The sequence below is a fragment of the Vipera berus genome, assembly GCF_964194415.1.
Source record: "Vipera berus genome assembly, chromosome: 13".
NCBI lineage: Eukaryota > Metazoa > Chordata > Lepidosauria > Squamata > Viperidae > Vipera > Vipera berus.
The window spans coordinates 1,085,808-1,110,549 of NC_138216.1; the positions used below are offsets into that span (position 1 = coordinate 1,085,808).

Genomic DNA, 24,742 nt, shown 5'->3' on the forward strand with positions numbered 1-24,742 from the left:
GCCGTGGTCGTAGGTCGAGGACCCCTTGGGCCAAGGATGGAGGGAGGAAGGGGTTAACGGGGGCGTGGCCGCGCGAGGCCCCGCCTCCCTCCCTCCCTCCGCCGAAAGAGCCGCCGCCGCCGCCTCCCCGGCCGCGCTTCCCCGCTCGGCGCTCCCTCCCGCCGGCCATGGCCGCCACCGGGGTGCTGCCCTTCATCCGCGGCATCGACCTCAGCGGCAACGACTTCAAGGTGAGCCGGGCCCCGGGGAGAAGGCTGCCCCCGGGCCGGGCGCCTGGCTTCCGCCCCTTCCCGGCCGGGCTGGATCGGGCTGGGCAGCCGAGCGAACGCCGGGCTCCTGCGGGGGGGGGCGACTCCCACGCCCATCCTCCCCCGCCGCCAGGAGGGTGGGAGTCGCGGTCCCGGCCCCGCTTTGCCGAGCTTGGCAGCCTCTTTCCGGGGTGGCAAGGAGCGGGCTGGGGAGGGGGCGTGGAGGAAGGAACCCCCACCGCCGTCGGTCCGGGCAATCCCGGATCTCCCTCCCCCCCCCTTCTGAACTTTCTGAAAAGTTTGGCCGTGCCGCCCCTCCCCGCAGCCTGCCCGGGTTCTGGCTCGCCGAGCCGGCTTTTCCCGTGGGTTAAATAAATACAATTGAATCTATTAGATTTTGGAAAGAGGCAAGTGACGTTTCCGGTCTCACCCGGGCTTTCTCAACCTCAGCGACTTTCCGGGCGGGTGGCCTTCGTGCCGGCTGGGGAATTCTGGGAGTTCTGGGAGTCCAGCCTTCTGGAAATCCCCAGAGCCGGATTGGAGGGGCGGCTGCCTGCGTCGTCCTGCACCGTAGGGTAGACTGCTCCTGTCCTTGGAGGCTTCGCATCCTTTTTCAGAATGTCCAATAGAGGCCCTTTTGTAGGGGGAAGGGGGTGACCAGATTCCCCCCCCCCGATTATTCCTAGAGGTTATTTTTGGTTATAGAAGAAAAGGATTGATTTGTTCAGATCCTGTGAAGTCAGGCTGCATTTCCGGGCAGCTCTTGGTGGATTTAAGGTCTGGTCTTTGGCTTCTTCTGTGACTCAGGGCTGCAAATGTCAACTGAGCCCAGGGAAGGGGTGGGGGGGGGGCTGGTCACCTCCTCTTTCCAGCTCAGCAGCACCTTCGTTTGGGGAGGGGAAAATATACGCTCTGGTTAAAGAAGCAAATATTGGCGAATTGTTGCAGAGGCGGCACGGAAAGGTTACATAAAATGAAAAACTCATATTTAATCATTATTCGCAATGGAAGATAAGATATGTGAGCTTGTTGCCGTTTAACCGGAAAATATTATGAAATCTTGCACAATTTATTTACTTAAAAGTTCCTGGTGTTTCCTAGAGCTAAACTTAACCTGGGTTCCTTCCCATCTTCCTTAATGTTTCCATTTATCCAGTCTTGCCAGTCACTTCCTCCTGCAGAGTTTACAGGGCTGATATTAGAATTATAATTAGCAGTGAGCCACATTTTTTGGTGGGGGGGGAGGCATGTTTGCCTGGAGATGTAATCGAGGTCTGGAATACTTCTGAAGTGACTGCAACCCTGCTTATAAATAGTGACGCCACTCGGGGAGGGGAAGGGGGCAGATGGGGGCCGGCATTCGGACACTCGATCTCCGTGGCTCCTTCCTAGTGCCTTGCTTGGATAACGGATCACACTTCCTAACATTTCAGACTGTAAATTTCTTGAGACAGAAACGGTTGCTTGAAATGGTGCTTCTCTATTCTCAATGCAGGTTCAGTGAGAGGGTCCGAGAATCTCAGGGTAGAGGGGGGCGGTGTCAGTGCAAAGTCCTGGAAGGATCCTGTATCTTATGGACATTGGTTGGAAAGACCCTTTAATCGGGGTCCTGTTTGAAGGAGAGTAGAGTAGAATAGAATATAGATAAAATATAGAATGGAATATAAAATAGAACAGAACATGGAATAAAATACAGAATAAATAAAAAATAGAACGTAGAATAAAATACAGAATAAAGTACAGAATAGAATAGAATAGATCCTCATCTTACAGCCATTTGTTTAACAACTCAGAGTTATGATGTTGCTGAAAAAAATGGCTTATGCCTGGTCCTCTCACTTACGACGGTCACAACATCCCCACGGTCCCTTGCCAGAAACGTCTCCAGCAGGCTTCCAAGTCTAACTGCCCCCCCCCGGGTGTTTCCTCTCCCCGCGGCAGGGCGGCTTCTTCCCAGAGCACGTGAAGTCCATGAGCAGCCTGCGATGGCTGAAGCTGAACCGGACCGGCCTTTGCTACCTGCCGGAGGAGCTTTCTGCCCTCCACAAGCTGGTGAGAGATCCGGGTTTCCTTTTGCTCCCTCTGAGACGCTGGGAATTTTTGGGGAGGATGGGAACTGGGGAAAGGGGGAAAAACGTGGGGCCACAGAAACAGGGGAGGGTTTTTCTTGAATCCCCCTTAATTGTTAAAATTGATTTTTTTGCAAGTGTTATTATTACACCCTGCCACCTTCCCCTTTTATCTTTACCCCTTTTAAGGGTAAACTCAGGTGCCCAAAGAGGGGGGCTCGGGATCCTTCAGGCTTAAAGGGGCTAGTGAGAGAGGAAGGATGGAAGATTGGGGGGGGGGCAGGATTTCCCTTCAAAGATCTCTCCCCTTCCACCTGCTTTCTTCCTAGACCCCCAGCCCGGGTCCTCCTCGATTAGATTTAGGCTCAGTACACAAACTCAGCTAGTTTGGTCAGCAGTGTATAACAGCTATGAAGCCAACCAGAGGGGAGGGTGCCCTCCAACCCCTCTCCTTAATATCACGCAGCCCCCAACTCCTTTTTGCTTGCCTTTCCCAATAGGAGCACCTCTCTGTCTGCCACAACAACTTGACCACCCTCCACGGAGAATTCTCCAGCCTCCCTTGCCTGCGGGTAGGTCCTCTGCACCCAGAGCTCCCCTCTTGCCCCTCTGCATGGCGGCCAGGCGCGTCTGACCCCCTGTTCTCTCTCCTGCTGCCCCCAGGCCATCGTCGCCCGGGCCAATGCGCTGAAAAATTCCGGGATTCCTTATGAAATCTTCCAGCTGGACGACCTCTCCGTCTTGGTAGGTGGCAGCTCTGGCCGGGGAATTCTGGGAGTTGAAGTCCACGTATCTTAAAGCACGCTGGCTGGGGAATTCTGGGAGTTGAAGTCCACGTATCTTACATTGACCAAGTTTGAGAAAATTTGATCTAAATCAAAGCGCGCCAGTTATTTTTGCGCTTTGGGTCTCTGAGAAACGTGGCCTGTTTGGCAGCCACAGCAGCAGCGCCGGCCACGTGAGGCTTCAGTGGTCTCTAATGTCCCCTTCCTGCCTTTCTCTTTCCCCAGGACCTCAGCTACAACCAGCTGACCGAGTGTCCACGGGAGCTGGAGAACGCCAAGAATATCCTTGTGCTCAACCTCAAACATAACAGGTAGTACAGCCAGACCTCGACTTGCTTAGTGATTGTATGAACTTATGACAGAGTCCCTCCCCCCCACCCCCCAAAACACTGCTTCTGACCTGATTTCAAAGTTATGACAGCCACACTCACCCCCATGGTCACATGAACACGTGATTTTGGGCACTTAGCGGCTAACTCACAGATGTTTGCAGCCTCCTGTGGTCACATGACTGCAATTTTCAGTTGGTTGTTTTTTTGCCAGTATTCGGATTTACGTCTGGTTTCCAACCAATGACGCCCACTAAATAAAATAGCTTTGCTAGTGTCAGAGTGTTTGCTTAATAACCGTGGGATTTGCCTAACAACGGCTGCCGAAAATGGCAAAAGATTGGGTCCAGTCACTTGAAGCCTTGACCTGACACCACAACAACTTATAACCCAAATTCAGGGCTTTACAGATTACGGCCGTAAGTCAAGGACTTATTGTCTGCTCTGTTCCCTTCCTTTCTTGGTCCAAATCCAAGCTTCAATCAGAGCAAACCATAATGACGGGTTGCCCAAAACAGAATGCAAAACAGTTTTCTGCCGCTCCCTCTCCTTCCATCTCAAGTGCCCGTCCGGCCTTTCTGCCATCCCAAACGGGCAGCGAGCAAATGGCAGCTTCCACCAGGACACGTCGTCGCCTGGAAGGAGCGAGCGGCACTTCCAGGCCCGGGGTGCAGCCTTCCGCACAGGGAGACACCCCAGGGCGTTTGGGGAAGAGGGAACGAATGGCTGCTTGCATCGGAAACCAGGGGTGTGAACCTCTGGCTGCTTAAGTGTCTCTCTGGCGAGCGGGCGAGGCGCTGGCACCGGGCCGGGCCTACCTGGCAGTGTAAACAAGGCGTGCCCCTCTTTTCTCTCCCGCCCCACCCCCACCCTCCGCTTTGCCCCTGCAGCATAGATAGTATCCCCAACCAGCTCTTCATCAACCTGACAGACCTGCTTTACCTGGATTTGAGCGACAACAAGCTGGAGAGCCTGCCCCCCCAAATGAGGCGCCTGGTGCACCTGCAGACCTTGGTTTTGAACAATAACCCTCTGATGCACGCCCAGCTCAGGTAAAGGGGGGGGGAAATTCTGCAGGTTTTCTTCCATCCTTGTTCCCCTGGGAGTTGCAAGGGGAGAGACTGGCCAAAAGGGAAGTCTCTCCTTTACTTACTCTAAAGGCGCTAGTCCCTGGGGATCAGGAGAGACCTCAGTGCACAGGCAAAGCTTGGGCTGAGTCCAGCTAGCAAGCTTGGTGAAGGCCCGGTCCGGGCAGAATCCTGGCTTGCTTTCCTGCACCCGGCGGCGCTACCTCTAAGCCCTTCTCCCCTGTCCTTCTTCCGCCTGAAGGCAACTCCCCGCCATGACGGCTCTGCAAACCCTCCATCTCCGGAATACGCAGCGGACCCAGAGCAACCTGCCAACGAGCTTAGACGGGCTGAGCAGCCTGGCAGGTACCAGCTGTGGTCACCCCACCTCCCACCTCCGTTTCCCCAGCCTTTCCCCCATTTGCCTCCTCCAAAGGCCTCCAGCTGGGTGGACAGTGGTGGGAACTGTACTTCCCATCCGTTGGGAGAGAATAACCTCGGAGGACGTTGTGGGGCTAATTACGAGAAGGGAAAGAAGTGCCTTGTGACCGCAACACAAGTCGGGGCACTGTGCACCCCAGAACCCGAAGTGATGGAAGACCAGTTGGCCCTCTTCCCTCCCCCCCCCCCCCGCTGAACCTCTTTCCTTTTGCAACTTGATATTTCTCTCCTCGCCCTGTACAGACGTGGATCTCTCTTGCAACGATCTGAGCCGGATTCCGGAATGTCTCTACACTCTGTCCAACCTGCGGCGTCTGAACCTGAGCACCAACCAGATTTCAGAGCTGTCTCTCTGCATCGACCAGTGGACAGAACTGGAGACCCTCAACCTGTCCAGGAACCAGCTCACTTCCCTAACGGTGGGTGCCCCTTCCTGGAGGCCACGTTCTTTGGGCTTCTCTGAAGACCAGCTAAGGACAGGCCAGCAACAGGAGCGGAGACAGGGATGGTTTTATTATGAAACCATCGTGTTGGATTAAAGCTTGCAGGCTGAACGGAGCCACTGGGTTGCTCTTAAGAACAAGGCAGCAGAGTTTCCTCAACCGAGCCCTCCACTTATGACGGATCACTTAGCAACCACTTGAAGTTATAATCTACCTGAAAAGGGGACTTATGACCTGGATCCAAACTTCCTTAGTTAGATGGGGAAGGTGTGCTGGAGGCGTTGCTTTTACAGGCAAGAAAAAGCAGAGACATTCAGGAACTGCCAACCTCCTAGGGATAAGGAGACAGGCCAGGGTTTCTGAACCTTTAAGATATCTTTATGATGCGTGGACTTCAACTCCCAGAGCTCCCCAGCCACATGCTGGGATTTCAAGTCCACAGGTCTTAAAGTTGCCAGGTTTGAAAAATACTAATGTAGTACAGTACAGGGGATATATGGAACCAAAGATCAATATTTTTCTCCCTTTGCATTGCGATTCACGGACCCTTTTGTTCAATGTTTATAAAAACGATTCTGACTGGTTTTGCCACAAGGGATGTATTTGCACCCGGTTTTGTGGAAAAGCAGCTTCCAAATGAGGAAGTGGGATTACTTTCCTTCCTGAAATTAATTTTTCATCCACCCCTTCTCCCTCCAGTCTGCTATCTGCAAACTCACCAAACTGAAGAAGCTCTACTTGAATTCCAACAAGCTGGACTTCGATGGCATCCCCTCCGGCATCGGGAAGCTGGCCAACCTGGAGGAATTTATGGCTGCCAACAACAACCTGGAGCTCATCCCCGAAAGCCTTTGCAGGTGTGTTGCATTTTGCTCCTCGCCCTAAGTAGCGCGGCCATCGCGCTCTGGACGGGCTGGACCTCAACTTAAGCTGGACGTAGTCCTCTGAGCCTCCTCTTTCCACAGGTGTGTGAAACTCAGGAAGCTGGTTTTGAACAAGAATCGCCTGGTGACCTTGCCGGAAGCGGTGCATTTTCTGACCGATGTGGAGGTGAGAATTTTGGGGGCAGAGGAATCCTGCAAGGAGGAAGAGGCTCCCCCTTGAGCAACAGTTGAGGGTCAAGGATTAGCTCTAATGTGAAAAGGAAAAAAAACCTTTTTAGTTTTGAGAAAGTCTCCAATTTGTGTTCTAGATCAGGGACAATGAGCGAAAGCGGGTCGTGATTGAGAGTCTTCAGTTCTCAGATAACAAGCTGAACGTTCTCCCTGGAGAACCGCTTGTCTTCGCTGCTCCTGACTGAGTTCCTCTTCCCTGCTTGCAGATCTTGGATGTCCGGGAGAACCCCAATCTGGTGATGCCCCCGAAGCCCGTGGACCGAACTTCAGAGTGGTACAACATTGATTTCTCCTTGCAAAATCAGCTGCGGCTAGCTGGGGCATCTCCTGCCACAGTGGCAGCAGCAGCTGGAGGTGAGCTTAGGACCTCTTTGGGTGTAGGTGTGTAGTTTTCTTGTCCTCCCCAGCAAATAGCCACAATAGAAGGATAAACTGTTGCCTTCAACCTGATCATCTCAAGAACTTCCTTCTGCTTTGTAAACTAGAAACACGTCCGACCCCTCTCGCCCTGAACCATGTCCTCTTAGGACCATCTTCCCGATCTTGTTACTTCTCGATGGGAACTAGAACTTCTCCATCTCTTGCTTTCTAAAACTCTCCCCCCAGGGAGCAGCCCGAAAGACCCCCTGGCACGGAAAATGCGCTTGCGAAGACGCAAAGATTCAGCCCAAGACGACCAAGCTAAGCAGGTGTTGAAAGGCATGTCGGATGTGGCCCAGGAGAAGAATAAGAAGATGGAGGTAAGGTTGGATTTGTCTCCAAGTGACCCCCCCCCATGCCTGGGGAGGAAAAGGCAAGCTGTAATGGGGGCTAAATGAAGACCACCTTCCCTTCCTCTTCCTTCTTTCCACCTTTAGGAGAACGGAGACCTAAAATACACGGACCTGAAGACCCGTCGCTGGGACCAGAGTTTGGAGAAACCTCAGCTCAACTATTCAGAGTTCTTCACAGAAGATGTTGGTCAGCTGCCAGGGGTCACCGTCTGGCAGATTGAGAATTTTGTGCCCATGTTGGTGGACGAGACTTTCCACGGGAAGTTCTACGAAGCTGATTGCTACATTGTGCTGAAGGTGGGAACAACCAAAAGGCCGGTGTGTGCGTATGTGTTGCTGTGGTCTGAGACTGATTTATGGCAATGTCCTTCAACCACTTTACAAAAGTTGGACAAGATATCTAGTCTACAGCCCACATCTAGCCTCGTTTCATGGGTTGAGGATTCTTCTCTATGATCTGCTCTCCACAACCCATGAAACGAGGCTAGATGAGGTAGTCCTCAATTTATGACTGGTTGTTTAACAATTGTTTGAAGTTATGACAGACCTGTCTTGGGTTCCTTATGACCCAGATTCAAACTTCTGATGATCATGTGACTGAACCTTGAGTACTAAGCAGCCATCACCACCACAAAAAGGGTCGTAAAATTGGGTTGGTCGTGTTCTGTGACCATCTGTGATGGACAAGGCTCTATGATGGCCCTAAGTCGTAGAAATACCGACCCAGATGTAGAGGGAGAACCGAGACAGGCCTCTAACCCTCTCTAACAAATAATGGCTCTTCTCCAGACCTTCCTTGATGACAGTGGCTCCTTGAACTGGGAGATCTATTACTGGATCGGCCAGGAGTCCTCCCTGGACAAGAAGGCCTGTTCGGCCATCCACGCCGTCAACCTGCGCAACTACCTGGGGGCCGAGGGCCGGAGCATTCGAGAAGAGATGGGGGACGAGAGTGATGAGTTCAGCCAGGTACCCAGCTTTCTCTGGGGGGGGGGGCTTCCGTTCCGGAGATCTTTGCAGGCCTTTAGAACTTCAGAGCCTTGGTGGAGCAGTGGGCTAATGCCTCCTTAAGTAACACCAGCTGCCTGCCATTAGTGCAGGTTCGCGTCCCACCAGGCTCAAGGTTGACTCAGCCTTCCATCCTTCCGAGGTAGGTAAAATGAGGACCCAGATTGTTGGGGGCAATTAAGCTGACTTTGTAATAATGCCGCTTGGGGGGGCCCTGAAAGCCCTAATAAGCAGGCATATACATAGAATGAAGGCTATTGCTAAGCACATTGGTTTGTGCTTTAGATTGTAAGCCGCCTTGAGTCTTCGGAGAAGGGCGGGATATAAATGGGATTAAAAAAAAACCTGCAGGAAATTGCCCAAAGAAATTGATAAATAAGAGCAAAGGGATTCAGCATGAAAAGACATTTCATATGCTGTTGTGAAGAGAACAGGGTTATGAGCTGGCTTGCGTGTTTAATCCACGATGGTTGCCGGTTTGCTTTAATATTATTTCTGTGTTTCCGCTTTTGGGGAAAAAACACCCCCTTTTTTTTGACATGCTCTGGCAGGTATTTGATCATGAGATCTCCTACATTGAAGGGGGCACAGTGAGCGGATTCTACACTGTGGAAGACATCCATTATATCACCAGGTAAACCTGAAGCATCCACAAAATCAGGCTTTGCTCCAGGTGCTCAGGATGAAGCTGCTGGTTACGTTTGGGAGTTGGGGAAAGCAGCACGGCCCTGAAGCGGCTAGTGCAAAAATACTATTTCTCAGGCTCATTAGCCGTTTCTGCTCTTCCTCCACCTGCAGCCCCCATGAGTTAGGATTACATGGCGGAGTTTCAGGAAAGAGTGGGTGTCTTTGGCTTGGGTCCCAACTGGTGTCTCTCTCGGCAGTTTGGGTGGGAATTGCCTGCTATCCTGGTTTGTCTCTATCCCAGCTGGCTTGCAAGTCTCCAGGTTATATTTTCTAGCCTGCCAGTTCTCTGATGGCAACTTGCAAACCCCAATCCATCATTTGTGGAGGCTGCAGTAATTATTTCAACCTTTTGTTTTCGAATGCCCTCTTCAAATGTCTTAAGAGGAGAGAGAGAGAGAGAGAGAGATTATCAATTGCACAACATTAGTTTCTTGCTTTCTCTGCCTCCCTCCTCCCAAATGGATATAACAAAGCTGCTGTTTCTGCAATTTCAATGCAGGCTTTACCGTGTTTATGGAAAGAAGAATATCAAATTGGAGCCAGTTCCTCTGAAAGCAACCGCTTTGGATCCTCGGTAAATACGCAGCACGGCCCTCTTTGGAACTCTTAAGCTCAGGCCTCTGTGGGAAAATGCTGCTGGCTATTTTTTAAAAACCCATTGCTCTGCCTTTTCTTTCATCCCTTATAGCTTTGTCTTCCTGTTGGATCACGGCCTTGAGATTTACATCTGGAGGGGCAGCCAGGCTACTCTCAATGGTACCACCAAAGCCAGGTGAGTGCCAAAAGAAGGTTGTGGCACGGCTGGTCTCTGAAACATCTGGAGGAGTTCTGCAGAAGCGCACTGACATTAGCTACATCACTATTTTACCTTGCCATTATTGCCAGCACCCGCCAAAAATGGACTCAGACGGAAACTTTGTGGTGACGTCAGGCTCCATAAACCAAGAAAGACACGTTGAGATTTTTCAAGCAGATTTCTTTATTGTTACTCGCTGATAGATTAAAATCTTGCCAAACTGAAGCCGACTACTTGAACCATAAAATGGAGACTCTGGGAACCGTTAAGGAGGAACAGGCTTCACCCTCTTTCTCACACACTATCTAAGCTGCTTTGTCTCTTGCTCCTCTGGAATTCGCTTCCTCCCTCCTGGGAATCTGGACAACAGTCTGTGTGGGGAGGGGGAGGTCTGGTACCACAGCCAGTCTCTTTCCTTCACAAATCAGTCTTGGCTGTGTAAAAGCATCGGTGCCAAAGATGGAGCTTTGAAGGTTGCTAGCGTTGGGCACAGAGGTTGGGCCTACAGTTGGAAGCAGGGAGCTTTATCTGAGGAGATTCAGGTTCTCTCTCCCTTCTGCTGGTCCTGGACTCATCTCCCACCAAATCCCCTCTCTTCTTCTCAGGCTCTTCGCCGAGAAGATCAACAAGAACGAGCGGAAGGGCAAGGCCGAAATCCTGCTGCTGACTCAGACCGAGGAGACGCCGGAGTTCTGGGAACTCCTGGGTGGGCAGGTGGAAGAGATCCACGCCAACGTCCCCGATGACTTCAAGCCGCCCAGGCCCAAGCTCTACAAGGTGAGAGTTGGGGAGAGAAAAAGAGAGGCTGGAATCACACATCTTAAGCTTCAGCTTCTCCACTCGTTTCTGTAGGGATTTTCCAGAAATGTGCTACTTTCTTCCATTATTCCTACTCAGATCTACCTGCTCTAGACCTTACATTAGTCTTTGGAGGCATTTATGCCCAACGGTGTTGATGGTGAGAGAAGGCGGGATTTGGGAAAATCAGTGATGTCCTGTTGGCTTGGATCACATCCAGGATGGCTCAAACTGGGCTTTGCTTACGTCCTTCTCGGTGTAAATGCTCTTCCTTCTCCTCCTTTCCTCCTCCTGCGCAGGTTGGCCTGGGACTGGGCTACTTGGAGCTGCCCCAGATCAACTACAGGCTGTCTGTGGAGCACAAGAAAAGGCCAGCGGTGGACCTGTTGCCCGAAATGAGGCTGGTAGGACTCTGGGGACAATGTCTGCAAGGTGGTGATGGGGGCAAAGTAGAAGTTCTGGATGGTTTCTGATTAAAGCTAGTCCAGAACCTGGTTTTTGGACCTCTCCTACCTTCCAAGGGTCCTGAAAGGAGATTTCAGGTGGTCCAGTTGAGTCTCAACCATCTACTTTTGTCTTCTTTGATAGCTCCAGAGCCTGCTAGACACCAAGTCAGTCTACCTTCTGGACTGCTGGTCAGACGTCTTCATCTGGATTGGCCGGAAGTCTCCACGCCTGGTGCGGGCAGCTGCTCTCAAGCTGGGCCAGGAGCTGTGCAGTATGCTTCACCGCCCCAAGCATGCCATGGTCATCCGGAACCTGGAGGGCACCGAGTGCCAGGTCTTCAAATCCAAATTCAAGAACTGGGATGATGTGCTGAAGGTGGACTACACCCGCAATGCTGAGGCGGTCCATAAACCTGAAGGTCTCTCAGGAAAAGTGCAGAAGGATGCTGAGAAGAAGGACCAGCTCAAGGCTGACTTGACTGCCCTGTTTCTGCCACGTCAGCCCCCGATGCCTCTGAGCGAGGTAGGTCCTACAAGGTGGAGAGAACCAAGCTAGGCCCTCGACTCTGGCTCCCTTGTGTGGAAGTAGATTAAGCATTCTCCAAACTAGCGTTTCTCAACCAGGACAGCTTGAAGATGACTGAACCTCAACTCTCAGAATCCACCAGCCAGAAAAGTTGGCTGGGGAATTCTTGGGCTTGAAGTCCACCCATCTTCAGCTTGCGGAAGATTGAGAAACCCTCCTCCAAACATTGGGTGGTGTGACCATTATGAGCTAGATCTAGCATTGCTTTGAGATGCCTGGAACGTTTCCCCACCCAAAACATCCTTCCATTTTTGCACTTCCTTCGTCTCCTTTGGAGGCCGCCTGTGTGACTTGGGTCTTTGCTTTCCCTCCCCCAGGCAGAGCAGCTGATGGAAGAATGGAATGAGGATCTGGACGGCATGGAAGGTTTCGTCCTGGAGAACAAGAAGTTCACCCGGCTGCCTGAAGAGGAATTTGGCCACTTCTACACCCAGGACTGCTACGTCTTTCTCTGCCGGTAGGTCGCCTCGCCAACTTTCCAGGTGCTCCGTGAGCTTGGTTCCTGGGAGGTCTTTCTGTCCTAATTACTCCCTTTGTCTAAATCAGTGCAGTGGATGGTGTTCCTCAGAGTAGGGAAGTGGGTTGAGAACAGATGCTTCCTCAGAAATGCTTCTCTCCCGTTCCGGTGGGAGTCTCTGGGACCCTCTTGCCTCCTGGTGGGCTGAAATTCAACCCTCTGTTCATGGATGGTCACTTTTCTTTGCTGAGACCCGACCCCTAAGCGATGCCCTTCCTATTGAGTCCCACGTGGGCCCTTTGGACAAGGCTTAGATGCCTGCCCAACGCCAACCCTCCCTCGAGGTGTTCTCAGACGTTCTCCGAGGTCTCCACCATCAGAGCTGCTTTGTACGATCCTTGTGCTGAAGGAGGTTGTTCAAGTTGCCTCTTTTTTGCCAAGGCTGCCTGGGGAGAAGTAACCGAGTAACTTTGGTTTTGTCCTGAGAGGTACTGGATCCCTGTGGAGACAGAGGAAGAGGAGGAGGAGAAGAAGAAGAAGAGAGAGGAAGGGAGCGCTGAAGGGGAGGACGACGCAGAGAAGGAGGAGATGGAAGAAGAGAAGCAGCCAGAAGAAGACTTCCAATGTGTGGTTTATTTCTGGCAGGGCCGTGAGGCCTCCAACATGGGGTGGCTGACCTTCACTTTCAGCCTCCAGAAGAAATTTGAAAACCTTTTCCCAGGCAAGCTGGAGGTGAGCCAGAAGACCACCCCTGTGCTTGGAAGGAGAGTGGGGAACTGGGTGCATCCATCTTCTCTGCAGTGTTCTAGACCAGTGCTCTTCCAATTTGGCCCTTTTATGACTTGTGGACAAAGCTGGCTGAGGAATTCTGGGAGTTGAAGTCCACAAGTCATAAAAGGGTCAAGTTGGAAGAGCCCTGGTCTAGACTGATGTTTTCAAACTTGGCCCCTTTAAGATGGGTGGAATTCTAAGAGTTGAAGTCCACCCATCTTAAAGGAGCCAACTTTGAGAAACACTGCTGTAGGAGCTAAGCCGAAATAAATTATCCTTTCCTCCATATCTGTGCATCATTGACCCAAGATGTTTGGCCAGAGGAAGGCAGGGATGCTAAAATATTCCTGCCCAGATGTGCTGGACTTCAACTCCCAGAATCCCCACCCAGAATGGGGAATGTTCTCTGATTAGTCTGGCCTGGGAAGGACCGTTCTTAAAAAAAAACCTCATGGAGATTTCAGTACTGCTCAAGCTTCCTCTGCTTTCTCGAGGGAGCCCCACACCTGTCCGATTCCTTGTTCACACTTCCTCCTTGACCATTTGCACAGCCAGGCTGGTCCATTCTGGGTGGGTTCATCTCCCCACGTTCCAAATATGGCTGAGATTTCTGCACCCCCACCCCTCCCCTAATCCTCCAGGTTGTGCGCATGACGCAGCAGCAAGAGAACCCCAAGTTCCTCTCCCACTTCAAGAGGAAGTTCATCGTCCACAAGGGCAAGAGGAAAGCCAAGGAGGAGAATCTCCAGCCCAGCCTCTACCACATCCGCTCCAATGGCAGCGCGCTCTGCACCAGGTGAGGAGCTTCCTTCCCTGGGCACGGTTGGGGTCCTGGACCGCTGGGCTTGCTGAGACCCTTTGGAGCCTCAGAGGGGGATTGAGGTCCTGCTGGCGGAGGAACTCGGGAAGTTCTCCCATTCCTGCTCTCCTGGCAATCTGAGATCTCCCAAGTGGGTTTACACAAGTGTTTGGATCTTGGAACCCAGAGTTGGAGAGCTGTCACCTCAAATGCAGTTTGAGCATTTCTGAAAGGGTTGGCCAGCCCCTGCTAAACCCACCCCCTCCCACCATCTTCAGAGACGGTTTGTTCCAGAGCCAAACGCCAAATCTGTTATCCTCAGGCTACGCCTAGCCTTTGGCCAAAGATGGCTTCCTTGACATTCCAGCTCCTCCTTTGTGAGCAAAATTAATTCCCTTGGTCCCTCTCCTTTGGCCGTGTGCCAGTCCGTCAACCCAACTACCCAAACCCAAATCAACCTATCAGCCCAAGCCCAGACAAGGGAAGGCACCTGCGGCTCTTCCCCTTTGTCCCTGCGGGTGCTGAGGGTCTCCCCACCTTCCTCTCCAGGTGCATCCAGGTGAATACAGACTCCAGCCTTCTGAACTCTGAATTCTGCTTCATTTTGAAGGTAATCTGAGCCACCCATGGATGAAAACTGGGCAGTCGCTTTCTTTCTTTTTTTAATCCGATGCTCTTTTGGAAAAGTCAGCTTGGCAGTTGGAATTCAAGGCCTCTTTCTAGGGTGCCAATCCCCCAAAATCGGTGCCCCCAGAATTCTAACTCTTCCATACCAGCCCTGGCCGTGCTAGCTCGAAATTCACGTAGCCTGAACACATCCAGTGAAAGCCAGGCAGGAGAAGGCTGACCTTTGCAACTTTTAAGACTTGTGGACTTCAACTCCCAGAATTCTCCTTCCAGGTTCCCTTTGAGAGTTCCGACAACCAGGGCATCGTGTACACCTGGGTCGGCCGAGCTGCCAACCCCGATGAAGCCAAGCTGGCTGAAGATATCATGAACCATATGTTTGATGACTCGTACAGTAAACAGGTAAAGAGAACAAACAGAAGAGAATATTTGTAGCTCGGGGTTGAAATGAGGGGTCCTTGGTGCTTTTCTTGCGTACGTTTCTTGACCCAACTAGGGAACATCATCAGCGCTAGAAGCGAGGACCCCTTTTAGCACTGATGATGTTACCTAGTTGGGTCCCCTCCTCCTTGGTTTGCAGGTGATCAACGAGGGAGAAGAACCAGAGAATTTCTTTTGGGTCGGGATTGGAACCCAAAAACCTTACGATGGAGATGCCGAATACATGAACTTCTGCCGTCTTTTCAGGTGAGCCAGCGAGTCCCCTGGGTGGATCCCTTCTTCCCCAAGACAAGGGCTCTCCTCGTTCCTCAGCGAGAACCAAAAGCCTCCATCTCTTTGTCTAGCTTTTCTGAGTTTTATTTGCTTTATATTTATCTTTCTGCTGTTTGTAAGCCGCCCAAAGTCACCTTACCGGTGAGATGGGCAGCGTATAAATTTAATACATAAAAATAAATTCCTGGAGAGCGGAAGGAGCCGGCCTTCCTTCTTTCCAAATTTGCCATCATCCGGCAAGCGCTCGGTCTGTAGCGGAATCCAAGACTGGCTCTCAAAGAGACTGAATTTGCTCCTGGGGGAGGGGGGGTCCGTTCTTCCCTCTTCTGCTCGAATGTCCATCTCAAAAGATTTTTTTCCCCTGATTTTATCTCCCCCCTCTCCCCCCCCAGGTGCTCCAACGAGAAGGGCTACTTCGCGGTGTCGGAAAAATGCTCTGATTTCTGCCAGGACGATCTGGCCGACGATGACATCATGTTGCTGGACAATGGCTGTGAGGTCAGTCTGGGGCAGGAGCCTGACGGGACCCACCCTCGGCCGGCTGTGCCCTCGAGCGGATGGTGGGGCCAGGAGGAGAGGTCTCCCTGGGTAGCCCTGGGGTGGCCTCCTCTGCAGAAGAAGCCACTGCCCGGTGCCCTCTCCCTCTGTTCCAGGTCTACATGTGGGTGGGGACGCAGACCAGCCAGGTCGAGATCAAGCTGAGCCTCAAAGCTTGCCAGGTAACCATCCGGAGGGTCCCTGTTCATCTCCTGCTTTGGCTTCAGCAGGGTTTGGCTGGCCAGGGAGGAAAGTTCTCGCATTTCCTGGCCTCCTCCACTCTAGCAGCATCAAGATGTACAGATAGTCCTTCATTTACGACCAATTGAAGTTATGACCTACCTGAAAAAACAGGGAGTTACGGCCCAGTTTCAAAGTTCTGACAGTGCCCCCCCCCCCCGGTCATATGACTGCACTTCACGGCTCGGCAACGCCACGTTTTACAACGGGTTTTGCTGGAAACTGGAATTCACATTTGAAGGATTTGAGGAAGTTGCAGGTCAGGTGTTGACCCTTTTCAGCTACCTTTTGCCTTTGCTGGGATTGGGCCAACCTGGAATTAAGGAGAAACCTCCTGACAGTGAGGACAGTCAACCAGTGGAACAGAAGTTGCCACCCGAAATCACGGAGGCTGCGCAGTCACTTGCCTGAGATGGTACAGGTTCTCCTGCTTGAGCAGGGGGATGGACTAGAAGACCTCCGAGGTCCCCTCCAGCTCTGTTCTATTCCTTCCTTCCTTCTTCAGGTCTACATCCAGCACATGCGGTCCAAAGACGCCGGCCGGCCCCGCAAACTCCGGCTGGTGCGCAAAGGCAACGAGCCTCTTCCCTTCACCCGCTGCTTCCACGCCTGGAGCACCTTCCGGAAGCCACTGGCTTAACGGCAGCCAACGCCTGACCTCACTCTCTGCCGCCCGCGGGGCCCCACCGGGGATCCCCTGACGGATGGACTTTGTAGTCTTGTGCCAGCGCTGGGCGGCCCATCCCCGCCCTTCACTGCAACGCGCTTCTCTTCGAGCCGCGGATTGGAGGAAACGTTACTCAGAGAGAGGTGGGGGAGCTGAATTGCCCCCCCCCAAATCCACCTCCTTGCTTCCGCTCCCAATGCCGGCCAAATCTCATCTTACCCTTTTCCTCCCCAAGTGGCCATTCAGAGGCCCGGCCCTCTCTTAGCCATTCTTACAGCAGAGGTGCCTTGGTTCCTCCCCCCTCGAGCCCCCTCCCACTCAGGTGCTGCAGCCCCCCAGCCTTGTTCTGGAGTGCAGGGTGGGCTGAGCCCCAGGAGCGCACACACACACACACACACCCGCCGCCTGGGGGTCTCCGGCAAACGTTTGCAGAGATTCTGGCACTTTCCAAATTAAGCGTGGAGCGGAAGCAGAGAGGTCTAGCACGAGGGGGTGGGGGAGGCTCGGGGAGGCCCCCTGCCCTGGAAAGCGAGCATAAGATTCCCCCCCATCTTCCATCCCAGGGAAGGAAGAATTTCAGCAGCTGCTTTTGTGCTCCTAAAAGCCACCCCTGGCTAAAATTCTTTTTTATTGTACAGCTGCTAAAAGCACAACTGTCTTTTATTGCCTTCCAGTTGAATGCCTGGATCTGTTCTTCTTTTTTTGCACTGAATTACAGAGTTTTTTTAAAAAAAAATCACAAAGAAGTGGTGCCCTGCTGGCTTCTAGTCCTCATGAGGCACTAGGTTGTGAAAAGCAGATCTCTTGCAATTTTCTGCTTTGCAGTCAGCTCCTTCCTAGATCCCCACTTTTGGAAAGGGTGGGAAGAAAAGCCACAGAAAGAAACGCTTGGAAGAGCTTGTAAAAAGCAGGAGAAGTGCCACCCATTTTAAACCCAGCCTGGATCAACTTGATGCCCGCCAAACATCTGGAGCAATTGCATGGCCAAAGGCAGAGGCTGGCGGGCATCAACTCCAAACAGCTACAGCCGCAGGCAGGCATTCAACTAGCAAAGTGCAGGGTTGCGTCTGGCCTAACGCAAACACAGCGAAGGGGGTGTCCGTTCCAGGGCTTCACAAACTTCCTTTTTAATTTCTCAATAAAGATTGCAAAGTTGGCCACTGTGGTGTCCTTCTGTTCTGACAGCAATAAGCAAATCCTGGTTCACTCCCGCTATTTTTAGTGATTTCCCTCCCATCCTATAAATGGCATTTTCCCTCCTTGGCTGGTAGTCGGAAAATTTCCGTATTTCAATACTTTTCTCTGCCTCTGTTTGCAAAGAGGGTCCCTGAGAAACCAGACACGAGAGAGGCTGCTTTAGATAGTAAATGCTTTATTCTTCCTTTATTAAAAACCTGCATTAATTACTAAATAATGCTAAATCCATCCCCTGGACCAAAAAAGGGGGGATCTGAAGAGGTCATAGTACAAGGAAACTAGCCCACCCTCCCTCAGTGGCTACCACAACAACAAAAAAAAAGACTCGCAATGGCACACCTCCCTCCACCCACGCAGACACCCGTCAGGCATTCACACGGACCCAGAGCAAGAATCAAATCGTACCGTTCCACCCAAGTGGACTTGTAAAGTTCATTCCTGGGGAGCCAAATTCTCACGTAAAAAAGGGGGGACTTTTAAAAAGCGTTTTGCCCCACTTCTTAGCCTCCCAATCCTACCAACCCCCCCAGGGGAGTTTTCTTGGCACAAAAACAATGTGAGAAAAAGGAATCCTTCCCAGCAAGAATACGGAGCTCCAGGTCTGTGTGAAAAGGCATTTTTTTTTTGGCACAAGAAATTTTCCCACCTGAACGGGACAACGTGGAGGTGAAGCAGAAGAGAACCCATCTCCCCTCCCCCAGAGAAAGGGGTCCACGATGCCTGGCAGCCGTGGAGGAGGGGGGGGGAGCTCTGACAGGAGGGCCAAAGAACCATTCTTGGGACCAGATCTCAGCAGCGTGCACAAAAACACCTTGCCACAACGTTGCACAAGCAGCTCATTCTTGGAAAGTCCGTCTGTGGCTTGGAAAAAATCCCAGCAAGGGACTTCCAAGGCAGGGAGGACCACCCCCCCCACGCACACACGGGGGCTTTTGTCGCAGTGTGCAAGGTGCCTTGGCTGAGAGTCAGCAGCCACCGCAGAGCGCTGGGTTTGCTGCTGCAGCTGCGAAGCGGTTCCCCGATCACCAGGCAAAAGTCCAGCTGGCTCAGCCACATTCAGCACAGGCAGCCAAAGCCGGGATTTCACATGTGGGAAGCTGGGTGGTGTCTCAGAGGCACCTTGTGAGAACTGGCCAAATAAAGAGAAGAGCCCCCCCCCCCGGGGGTCCGAAGGCTTGCTGCTGACATTCAATGGAGACCCTGTATTCTTAAATGCATCCAGACCGGCCCAAAACCCTTGTCTTCAGCGCTGCAAAAAAACCTCTGCTTTCTAGTCTTGGGGAGTCCCTTCTCAGATTGAAAGGGGAAAAAAAGCACAGAAACATAAGCCAAACTTATTTACCATCTTATCATCTCCTGGGATTAAGAGAGTACATCAACTCTGTACCAAGCCCAATTAATTTTCCCTCCCCAACACACACACACAAAAACCCAGGAAATTGGAATTTCAGAAAGGAAAGAGGAAGCTACTTTGGCATTGCTAATTAACCCCAAATCTACAAAACTGTTTAAAATCAAATTGGGCCCACAGGCAACTAAGAAGAAGAAATCACTTCTGCCTGCCCATCAAATTATCGGAGAGGCAAATGAACAGAATGACTCGGGGATGTTCTTACCCCTCATCCTGAACAATATCAGAAAGGCATTTCTTTCAGGGTATTTTCTTGGGCTGCTATAATTTTCTTGCAGCCCTATGACTTCCTGTTTCACAGAATTTGCTTTGTGCTTGGATAAATATTCCCGATCCTGTGTAACAAAGAAATGGAAAAAAGGGAAAAAAAAATCTTCAACTGTTTCCTCCAAATGAAAAGGGAGGGAGGGAGGGAGGAGAAGGAATGATGGTGGAGGAGGAGGAGGAGAAAGAGGGAGGGTGGTTTCCATCAGTATCACAAAAGGCCTCTCTTCCCATCTGTTCTTGGCCTCCAAGTTCCCACTTTGTGTCCTCTGAGCAGAAAATACTTAATTTCTCATTGGATCCAGTTCAACGTTTCTCAGGGAGCCCAGCCCAGACCTATGGAGGGTTCTGAAGAGGGGCGAGGACGTTTGAAGCAAGATCAGAAGAATCTTGAACACTGGTAGCCATTCCCACGGAGGGCAAGAGGCTGGCCAGGGAACTCTCCAGCGTTGCATCGCAGCAAAATCCCTCCCTCCCTCCCTCCGTCCGTCGGTCCATCGAAAGCGCCTTCCCTCCATCCAAGGACCAGCTGGGCCAAAACATCCCAATAGTTTCTTGGGGGTGGCCCCCCTCCTCCTCCTCCTGCCCTCAGTGGCTTTGTCTTCAAAAGAAAACGTTTAAAGTCCCCAAGTCTCTGTGCAATGGAAGAGCAGATGCTCCAAAAGTGGTTCCTCCGGGACGTTGGCACATTTTTGTGGGTTTTTTTCCTCTTTTCTTTTTTTAAACATATAGACATATATATCTATCAAAAATGCAAACTTGGAGAGGTACCGAGGAAGAGATGCTGCCTGTCCACTTCCAGGCCGGCCACGTGTTAGAAAAAGATTGCAACTCTTTTTGTCCTTGTAAAAAATACACAGGGAAGTGTCTGGAGGAGCAGGAGGAGAGGTAGGACCAAGAGTTTGTTGCAGGAACGGCGAGAAGTCTCGGTCCCGAAGCTCCAAGCATCAGGTGGGACAGTGCAGGGTCCCTGCAAAGGAAAGGATCAGACCTTAAAATGGGCTGGACAGAGCACCGAGTCCCTCTCTCCGGCCACGCTCCGCCCTGCGCCCGTCTTTCCTCTTCCCTTTCTGGTTGCACTGGAGGAGGACGCTGCACCCCGATTTATTTTCCTACTTGATTCCACATTGCAATGCAGGTTGTCTTCGGCTTACGACCACAACCGAGTGGAAAATTTCTGTTGCTAAGCGGGAGCATTCGTTAAGTGAGTTTTGGGCCATTTTACGACTTTTCTTGCCACGGTTGTTAAGTGAATCGCTGCGGTTGTTAAATTAGTAACCCGGTCGTTAAGTGAACCTGGCTTCCCCATTGATTTTGCTTGTCAGAAGGTCTCAAAAAGTGAACTCATGACCCTGGGACACTCCGACCGTCATAAATGAGTCAGCTACCAAGCATCTGAATTCTGATCACATGACCATGGAGAGGCTGCGAGGGTTGAAACTGTGAAAAACTGTCACAAGTCACTTTTTTCAGTGATGTTGCAACTTTGAACAGTAAATGAACTGTCGTAAGTCGAGGACTGCCTGTAAAAGGAAGATCCTTTCTTTTGTGCAATGCTTGTTCGGCTGCCACAGACACCCCTATGTCCGGCTTCCTAGCCTGGGTGGCCCGAGATGCCTCCTGCCCTGGCCCAGAACTCGCACGGGCGCCCCTGAGCCCTCTCGCTCGCTTAAAGGAAGGAACAGCCACTTTCCCTGGACCTGCCTCATTTGATGAGGATCCCTGGAGATCGGGCCTCCTCCTCACTGATGTTCCGCAGATTCCTCTCGGCTTCCTCGGAGGGCCTGGAACGAGAAAGGGAAGCAAGGAGTGCCAGGCAGAGCAGAACCCCACTTGCAAGCCGCCCTCAGGCCAAGCCAGGGCAGTCCTGGGCTGCCCCAACGCAGGGATGGACTCCAGATGACCTGAAGTGTTAGGACCACTTTATGAGGCCTCGGTAAGGCCACACCTGGAATGCTGCGCTCAATATTTAAAAAATGTTGAGGCTCTAGAAAGAGCACAGAGAAGAGCAATAAAGATGGTTAGGGCTAAAACATATAAAGAATGTTGCTGGAACTGGGCATGTCCAGTTTAATGAAAAGAAGGATTAGGGGCAACATGATAGCAGTCTTCCAGTATTTGAGGGGCTGCCCCAAAGAAGAACGGCTCCACCTCTTCTCCAAAGCACCTGAGGGCAGGGCAAGAAGCAACAGATGGAAACTAATCAAGGAGAGAAGCAACCTGGAACTCAGGAGGAATTTCCTGACAGTGAGGACAATTAACCGGTGGAACAGAAGCTGCCTTCAGAAGTTGTGAATGCTCCAACACTGGAACTTTTTAAAGAAGAGATTGGACATCCAATCTGCCTGAGCAGGTGCTTGGACTAGAAGGCCCCCAAGGTCCCTTCCAACTCTGTTATTCTGTAAATATTGCCCCTCTGCAGAGGTGGCAGGCATGTTTTTGCGTCCAGGTTGCCATCAAAGGACAGAGACTTACGCCAAGAAATCCTTCACTTCTTCAACTGTAATATCTCCAGTGGTATTTAAGGGGGTGTCGATGCTGCTGTCGGGGGAATCAACCGGTGTTGAGGCAAACAATGCTGGGGGGTCTTCGGGAGACCCTGAAGGCAGAAAAGCAGAAGTCTGCAGTATTGCCATAAACATCCGGAATTCAAATCTAACCTCCTCCGTCTTTAAAACACTTAATTCTTTGTGACTGGATCCATTATAAAACTTCCCTCCAAACTTTCTGAATTTAATGGATGCAAACTAAAGGGTTTTTCTGAGACAGAAAAACATGCAACACTGTACAGAGTGATTTTTCTCAGGTAGACAGACAAATACGCAAGGTCAGCCAGTCAAGTAAGGAAACATCTGCAAGCAAAACGGCCCAACTTTAGAGGGCACCAAGAACTCCCCAGTTCAGCCCTCCGCTACAGAGAGTGTCTTTTATTGAGACAAATAAATAGGCCAAGATTTCATTTTATCAGAAGCTATGATAAAGCCAAGAGTTTACAGAGATTTCAGACTGCCCAACTAACTAAGGCTGAACCAGCTCTGAAACCAACCCTTAGTCATGCACACAACTTGCGCCCAATTGCCATGGAAGTCACACACCGGATGACCTGTCAGTCTGCCCAAATAGCTGAAAAGCTGTTTTCCTTACGATCGTTGCTTGCAGGGGAATGGTTAGCCTCTGATCCTTGTAAAATGTGCGTCCCGTTGGCCTGGCTTAGTTTTGGTGTTGCTGTGAAGTTATTTCTGTAATAAAAAGGAAATGGCACTTAAATTGCCATCTGCTCTCTATGCCTCTCTCTATGCCTCCCGCATCCATCTCCATTCCAGGGTCAAAAAGCAATAAACAAATAGGATGATCTCTTGATACATCAAGTATCTTAAGCACACAGCAGCCATGAATTGCATTCCCTGTGACGCTACAAAGCAGGCAGGGCTGCAAACCCCACATCACGGCCGCCATTCCACTTTTTGGACCACTTCTTGTGAAGTTCCCCGCTTTAAGCTGCGAGGTGGGACACAGCAGGCTTTAAGCCTCTTCCCACTTTAGGGTCCTAACATGGATGGCTCCCACCCCACATCCTGCAGAATTGCCCTCCAGGTGCGGACTGCAGCCGTCACAAAGGGGGGCAGCCCCCATCCTGTCTGTTTTTTTAATCTTCTACAAAATGCATCCGGTTACAGCTTGTGAATCACCCCCTTAGTTGGACTTTGAAGGACAACAATTTACTAGCACGGTTTCTTTGAGTTTGGGTATTAAATGCAAAGCTATTTGGGGGGCACCACCAGCTCGTGATCAGCACACAAATAGTGGGAAATGTGGCTGGGGTTTCAAGGGAGCATCCTTTGGGGTTCACCTTTGCCGGGGCAGAGTCTCTTCTGCCCCAAAGGGGTCCCCATCATATACTGAAAGGAAAAATGTTCCCCCGAGAAGCTCAGCTGGACTTGCAAAGCAACGGCGATGCCAAGGGGGTTCTCTCACCCTGGGGAAATGCTGTCATGGGTGCGGCTCGTCTCCAGCACACACAGCGGTTCGGTGATGTTTCTAGTGCTCAAGGAGAAGCGTTCGAATTCTGACGGAGATATCAAATAGAAGCCTGGAAAGGGAACGTAAAAAGAGATCCACTTGCAGGTCTCTCTGCCTCTCCCCCCCCCCCCTGCCCCAAATATTCACAGCAGTGCAAAAGCAGAGTCTGTTCCCCATGGAAACAACAACCCCACCCTTGCGCACTTTGCATCTGGCAGCCCCTGATCCTTAAAGATAAACTTCTTCCAGCCAAGGAGGCTCAATTTAGCTGCTAATTAACTTCTCTCCCTTCAGCAGCCTCCCTGGTCTTCATTCAACGGCCAGTGGCTCAAGAGGACTGCCCTGTTCATCTTGGAGCCTTGTGGGTTTTTTAACTCAATTCGTTACAAGTTTGACTTTAATTCTTACTTTTACCTTGTAAGATTGAGCCTCGTTTGTCACCTGATTTTTACGTGTGCTTTTAATCACGTTTCTATGTGGCTTTATGATGCTGTTTGTCAACCGCTCAGCATCAATTAGGTGAAGAAATTTGATAAACAAGTAAGCTTAAACCCACCACCACCTCTTGAGGCCGAGTTTTCCAGCTCTGAATTATCTGCAGTGGGAATCCTCTCCTGGTGGGCCACCGTTTGTTTTCTGTGCATCTCCTTCTCGCTCTGCCCATCATTTCAGACATTTTAAACCTGTCGGAGCTGGACGGGGCTGCCAGGCTGCCGCAGAAGGCTTCAGAGGTTCCTCCCTCCCCCCCTCCCCCCGGGCACCTGCCGCCCCTCGCTCACCTTGGCCGTACTTGGTGAAGACGCAGGAGGCGATGCCGCTGATGTCCTCCTTGCGGATGCAGTCGTACTGGACCTGCGGCCTCAGGCTGGGCACCGTGAAGACGTGCAGGTCGCCCAGATTGGTGAGGCAGGCCAGCCCGTTCTCCGCATAGTCGTCGCAGGTGGCGCTGGCAAAGCTCATCAAGGCCACTTTCCGGACGCGGCAACCCTCGTGGGCGGTCAGCTTGAACTTGGTTTTGGCGCTGACTTTGGGGAGGGTGAAGACCTGCAGCGAGGCAGAGGAGGAAGAGGACGGTTTTAGAAGGCCTCCTTTCCTCGCACGTCCAGCCACAGTGACCAGCAGCTGCCTTTGATCTGGACAATCAGTGCAGCTGAGAAGGAAATGATTCTACGATACTGATAGTCTCGGCAACTGGCAGGTACTTTGACTGTTGCAGCATCCAAGGGTCTTGCAATCGCTATGGGAGCCATCTTCTGACAAGCAAAGTCAGCAAGGAAAGCTGGAGTCACCGAATGACCACGAGAGCCACTGAATAACTGCACAGATTGGCTTAACAGCCGTGGCAAAAAAGGTCATAAAGTGAGGCCTGATTCGCTTAACAACTGCCTTGCTTAGCAAAGGGCATTCTGGCTCCATCTGTGTTCATAAGCGGAGGACTTGCCTTTAG

General features: G+C 51.5%; 2 protein-coding genes across 3 annotated transcripts in view; one reads left to right on the forward strand and one right to left on the reverse strand.

Annotated features, from left to right (window-relative positions):
* Positions 1-33: 33 nt before the first annotated feature.
* On the forward strand, positions 34-17,559 carry FLII (FLII actin remodeling protein). Its single transcript, XM_081338354.1, has 29 exons — positions 34-230; positions 2,190-2,300; positions 2,818-2,889; positions 2,981-3,061; positions 3,328-3,413; positions 4,322-4,483; positions 4,761-4,864; positions 5,183-5,358; positions 6,082-6,239; positions 6,348-6,432; positions 6,704-6,851; positions 7,104-7,237; positions 7,355-7,567; positions 8,060-8,239; positions 8,830-8,912; positions 9,465-9,539; positions 9,654-9,737; positions 10,367-10,538; positions 10,859-10,963; positions 11,148-11,528; positions 11,909-12,048; positions 12,537-12,780; positions 13,461-13,615; positions 14,168-14,228; positions 14,519-14,647; positions 14,826-14,932; positions 15,352-15,457; positions 15,613-15,678; positions 16,242-17,559. The coding sequence occupies exons 1-29, from the start codon at positions 168-170 to the stop codon at positions 16,374-16,376; spliced, it is 3,816 nt and encodes a 1,271-aa protein (XP_081194480.1). The 5' UTR covers positions 34-167; the 3' UTR covers positions 16,377-17,559.
* Positions 17,560-17,755: 196 nt separating this feature from the next.
* The window catches only part of LLGL1 (LLGL scribble cell polarity complex component 1), a 30,582-nt gene continuing 23,595 nt past the window's right edge, over positions 17,756-24,742 (reverse strand). For both annotated transcript variants that reach the window (XM_081338135.1, XM_081338134.1), the window contains exons 18-23: positions 24,075-24,339; positions 23,251-23,365; positions 22,420-22,514; positions 21,751-21,874; positions 20,980-21,059; positions 17,756-20,245 (exon numbers count right to left, since the gene is read on the reverse strand). In XM_081338135.1, coding sequence (XP_081194261.1) covers positions 20,981-21,059; positions 21,751-21,874; positions 22,420-22,514; positions 23,251-23,365; positions 24,075-24,339 — 678 coding nt within the window. In that variant the 3' untranslated portion in view covers positions 17,756-20,245; position 20,980. The remainder of the gene's footprint in view (positions 20,246-20,979; positions 21,060-21,750; positions 21,875-22,419; positions 22,515-23,250; positions 23,366-24,074; positions 24,340-24,742) is intronic.